General features: G+C 58.1%; 1 protein-coding gene across 1 annotated transcript in view; it reads right to left on the bottom strand.

The window, feature by feature from the left end:
- Positions 1 to 366: 366 nt before the first annotated feature.
- The window catches only part of VOLCADRAFT_91334 (uncharacterized protein), a gene marked incomplete at both ends in the record, with an annotated part of 6,516 nt that continues 2,058 nt past the window's right edge, over positions 367 to 4,824 (bottom strand). Inside the window, 7 exons of the mRNA XM_002950844.1 lie at positions 367 to 411; positions 610 to 727; positions 874 to 1,032; positions 1,298 to 1,451; positions 3,100 to 3,149; positions 3,661 to 3,957; positions 4,325 to 4,514. Coding sequence (XP_002950890.1) covers positions 367 to 411; positions 610 to 727; positions 874 to 1,032; positions 1,298 to 1,451; positions 3,100 to 3,149; positions 3,661 to 3,957; positions 4,325 to 4,514 — 1,013 coding nt within the window. The remainder of the gene's footprint in view (positions 412 to 609; positions 728 to 873; positions 1,033 to 1,297; positions 1,452 to 3,099; positions 3,150 to 3,660; positions 3,958 to 4,324; positions 4,515 to 4,824) is intronic.

Here is a 4,824-nt window from a genome sequence, read left to right on the forward strand (position 1 = left end):
CACCACCACCACCACCACCACCACCGCAACCCCCATCCCCCCACCCACAAGACGACCACCGCATCATTGACCCATCAGCACACCATCAGCAACAAAACCTGAAACACGTGTTCGGGACAACGGTCGGTCCGTACACACCCACACGGTGCCGGAAGGCATGTTCCGGAATCCCTCCTCCCCTTGTAACAAATCCCCCTCCTCCCCCCCTCCTTCACACCTCGGCCCTCGCGTGCATTTCGACACACACACACATACAGACATACGCCACAAAAACACTGGACCCCCTTCTCGGTGGTCGTTGGCATCTTCTTGCGGAGGAGCAGTAGGAGGGGGAGTGCCAGCAGCTGGTGTACCACTGGTGTACAACTACTTGGTGCAAACCTTGTCGGAGAATCGCGGACTGGTGCCGAACTGGGGGAGTGGAATACATAATAGATTTGTGTGGAGGGGAGGGGAGGCGGATGAGTGCTGGATGGGTGCTGGGAGAGTGCTGGGAGAGGTAAAAAGGTAAGAAATACCACACCCCTCGCTCCCTCTTCACCCCTCTCCCCCACCCCTCCGTCCCTTTTCTTTTCCCCCTTCCCCTTCCCCTCGACCCCCGCTCCGTACCTTGGGCGCCACCTTGGCTGTGAACTTGGCGCCGCTGCCCAGACCCCCCGTCTCCGCCACGTTGTAGCAGCCCGGGCCCGGAGAGGCCGTGCCGTACCCCTCCGCGGCCGCATGCATACTGCGGGGGGGGGGGAAAGGAGGGGCGGAAAAGGAGGCAGAATCTTAATATGTCTGTTTATCTGTCTGTGTGTCTATCTGTCTGTCTGTGTGTCTGTCTGTAGGTATGTATGTGTTTCACCACTCTAAAACCTCCGGGTAACTCACTGGGAGATGTAGATCTTGGACCCGGCATCTCGACTCGAAGTGCCGAACCGTGTGCCGGTGGCGGTGGAGACAGCCCCGGAGGCGGGGGGGTTGTCGTAGCACCCCGGCCCGGGGGACTCCGTACACATACCCTCCTGGGCGTGCAGGGGCCCGTGGTACCTGCGTGGCCGTGTGTGTGTGTATGCGTGTGTATGCGTGTGTTTGGTGGGCGGGGGGAAGGGCGGGGGGATGACGGGGTAAAGAGGTGACCGGGAAGAGACACCCGGTCGGCAGGAGGAGGCGGAGGAGGGAGGTGCGAGAGTACCCGAGCTGAGCGCCACAGCGGCCTTGCAGTCTTAAACACCCTACCCAGCCCCTCTCCCCCCACACACATACACCCCCTCCCCACACACCCTTACCCACACACACCCTTAACCACACGGACCTGTTCGAAATGACGGTTCCCTCTTGCTTGGCTCGCTCCCGCACACCGAAGGAGAAGCCCTTCTTCAGCGCACTGCGGTCCCGGGGGTCCTCCGGGCGCCCGTATGCGTCCGGGGCGGGGGTGCTGGTGCGGGCCACGTGGCTCAGCCGACCGGCTGGGGGAGGGGGGGAAGGGGGGAGGGGGAGTTGCGGGCGCGGGGGGGGGACAGGGGGGGGGAAAGAGGGGGGAGAGCACGCACGACACAAAACACATGGCACGACATGACACGGGCACAACAGGGACGAGAGTACTCAGCACTTCCTCTCACAGCCCCTCCTCAATCCTTCGCAGCCGGGAAGGACTCATCGGAGGATCCCCACCCGCAGCCGCAGATTACTATTATTATTATTATATATCACAATTCAATGTAATTTAATTCAATATCATATTAATAACAACAATAACATTAATATGAGATTTGGTGGCCTTGTTGAGGACACCCCCTTCTCTCTCTCTCTGTCTCTCATTCTTACACACACAACACACACATAATTTCACGCATGTGCACGAGGAGGAGGCGGAGGAGGAGGCGGAGGAGGAGGAGGGGCTGAGTTGGCACAGGTCTTGAGTGGAGCTGGCCAGCGGTGTGTTTTAACTGTGTACGTGAAGGGTGTGTGTGTGTTGGGGGGGGAAATGAGGGGGTGCGGGAGCCCTGAGGCTCGCGGCCTCACAGCCGGGGGAGGGGAGGGGGAGGTGGGGAAAGGATGACGAGGAAGACGGGTTGGGAGGAAGGAGGACGAGTGGCGGGTGACGATCAACAGAGGGGATGAGCAGAGGCGAGGGCAGCTGGAGAGGTGTCTAGGAAGGGGTGTCTGGAGAGGGGTGTTGCGCGAATGGATGTAGGTAGGGTAGCTGTGCGGTAGATGCTGGTGGGGTGGAGGTAGGGGTGGTCGAACACCTTCACGGTTAGCCCCTGGGAGGGCGAATGGGGCTGGTGTTGCTCATGCATTGCACATGTGTTGGCAGTGTTGGGAAGGGACCGGCCGTGTGGTAGCCAGCGGGCTGCTGCGGTTGTTTTGGAGCACTGGTGCCGTACGTGTCTTGTACTTGTCGTACACCGTTGTACACAGGAAAACCATTGGTAGAAACTTTTATCTCTCTCTGCGAATTGGAACCGATTTTTGGAAAGTAATTTATCTTCGTATCGTCCTCTTGGCCTTCAGTGTGGACTTCAGTTGTACAGAGTTCAGCACGCGGGCCGAGAGAGACTGTACTGATGTACGACAGTCCTGCGGCGTATCGTACATCGATGCAATTTCCGGATCCTGGACTCTTGTTCCTGCTTGGTCCTGCTTGGAAAGAGAGTCCCTCTGTCTGTCTGTCTGTCTGCTTTTCTGTAAAATTTTGCAAATTTCTGTGTAATCCTTCGACTAATGTTTTCTTCTTGTTCTTCTTTTTCTTCAACCACCTCCACCGCCATCTTCTTCATCAAACTCACCAATCGGCTGTGTTGTTGCACTGATTGCTGCAGAGGATTAACATTTGGAATAAATAAGGCGGAGAAGGGGGGACGATGAGAATGCAGCTTGGTGTGGGGGTGGGGTGGTGGGGTGGGGTGGTGGGTGAAAGAGGACCTGGTGCGGCCACAAACGCCGCTCGAAGCCACGAAAGGAAAGACCTGGACCAGACACCCCATATCCCTCATCATCATCATCGCCACACACACCTCACAAACTGGCGATCAAGAGGGTTTACCCACCTCACCTCACTTCACTTCACTCACAATCTCCCCCCTGCCGCTCCCCTCTTTCTTTCCCCCTTACCAGGCGCCGCTCCCATGGAATAGCTCGGGGCGCTGGTGTTGTTACTGGCACTGCGGGGGGTTACGGGGGGTTACAAAACACACAGGTGGCCACACGGGGAGGGGGGAAGAGGGAGGGGAAGGGGGGGAATGACATGGTTAGTGGCAGTGAGGACCCGAGAGCCGTCACCATTCAGAACTACACACCACCCGCATCCCCCCCCGGATACGAGTGGGGGTTGGGGCGAGGGGTGGGAAGGGGGGAGGGAGGGGATAAAGACGAACCACAGACGAAGGGGGAGGGGGGTTGTTCACGTGCGATTGTGACACACAGATACACAGACACACATCCACACACAGACACACCCACATACAGACACATACGGGCTCGCAAACGGCCCCGCACCCGCACCCCCCCTCTCTCCTCCCCTAACCTCCTCCCCACCCCGCCCAGGCCTAGGAGAAGAACCCACGCCACACCGCCACCCACCCCCCCACGCACATACCTATACCTATACCTATAAGATATACATACATATACCTATAAGACAAACACACACACATATGCACAAAGAAATATTACCGGTCCGGATTAGGCAACGAGTACGCCGCAGGTCCCGGCGTGTTGGGACTAAATGCCGCCCAGTCCGTCCTCAGATTCGCGCCCATGGAGAAGGAGGCGGCGGTGGGCCGAACAGACGCTGCGCCGAAATTCGGGTTGTGGGCGCCCGGCCCCGGCACCTCCACCTCGTTTGGTTTCGGAGTGCGGGAGGGAGTGGCGGGACCGAACTTGGCTCCCCCCGCGGGTTGCAGACACGAGGCGGCGGGGTAGGCCCCCGGGCCGGGGGAGTCAATACCCTTGTGCGCGTCCTCGTGCAGCCTGGAGCGGCGGGGGTGGGGGTGGGGGTGGGGGAATATATAACATTCAATAAATAATAATAATAATAATAATAATAATAATAATAAAACAGTAATAAAATGATAATGATGATTTTAATATTATTAATGTCATAAGACTTGTGTGTCCAAAGAACGTCTTTTAGGGCGGGGCGAAAAAGGGGCGCGGGGGGGGGGAGAATAATACATTGCGTAAGGGGTTGCGATCGCACGGGGCGTAGCCGTTTCCCCGCCCAGTAAAACACGAAAAACCCTTACCGGTCCCTCGAGTATATAATACACTTGTATATATGTATATATACGCACAAACAGACCTGGAAAAAACAGTGGCCGCCCCGTGGGTCCCTCACCTGCCGATATAAGGCCCCTTCGAGTTGCCGCCCTTCTCCGGGTTGTAGTGCGCGGGGCCGCGAGGAAAGACGGTCACCTGGGACGGTGGCGGCATGCTGGGGATGTCGTACATTGCCCCAGGTGTCTGGAGCGCCGTACTGACAGTCGAGTCCGCCTGTAACGGTAAAGACGGTTGCGCGATGGCGGCGTCTACGATCAGCGGTGTGTAATAGGGCGTGAAACGGCACTGGGGGACCAAGATTAGGGGTATTTAAAAACACACACGTACACTCCTACCCTTCCCCCCACCACTCTTACCCCACCCCCCACCCCCACTAACCCATACCAATACGCCATACATGAGCGGCGATACAGCGGTCACCATTTTGTTACCCCCCTGCCTTCTCGTTCCACAGCCTTCCCCCTCTCCCCCCCTCCCCCTTGCCCCCTTTTTTCCCCTCCCCCCCCCGTCTCACCGCCAGTTGTTGCGGAGTGAGGTGCGCCCTGGTGGCGGCCTCTC

The sequence above is a fragment of the Volvox carteri genome (genome assembly GCF_000143455.1).
Source record: "Volvox carteri f. nagariensis unplaced genomic scaffold VOLCAscaffold_20, whole genome shotgun sequence".
Lineage (NCBI taxonomy): Eukaryota > Viridiplantae > Chlorophyta > Chlorophyceae > Chlamydomonadales > Volvocaceae > Volvox > Volvox carteri.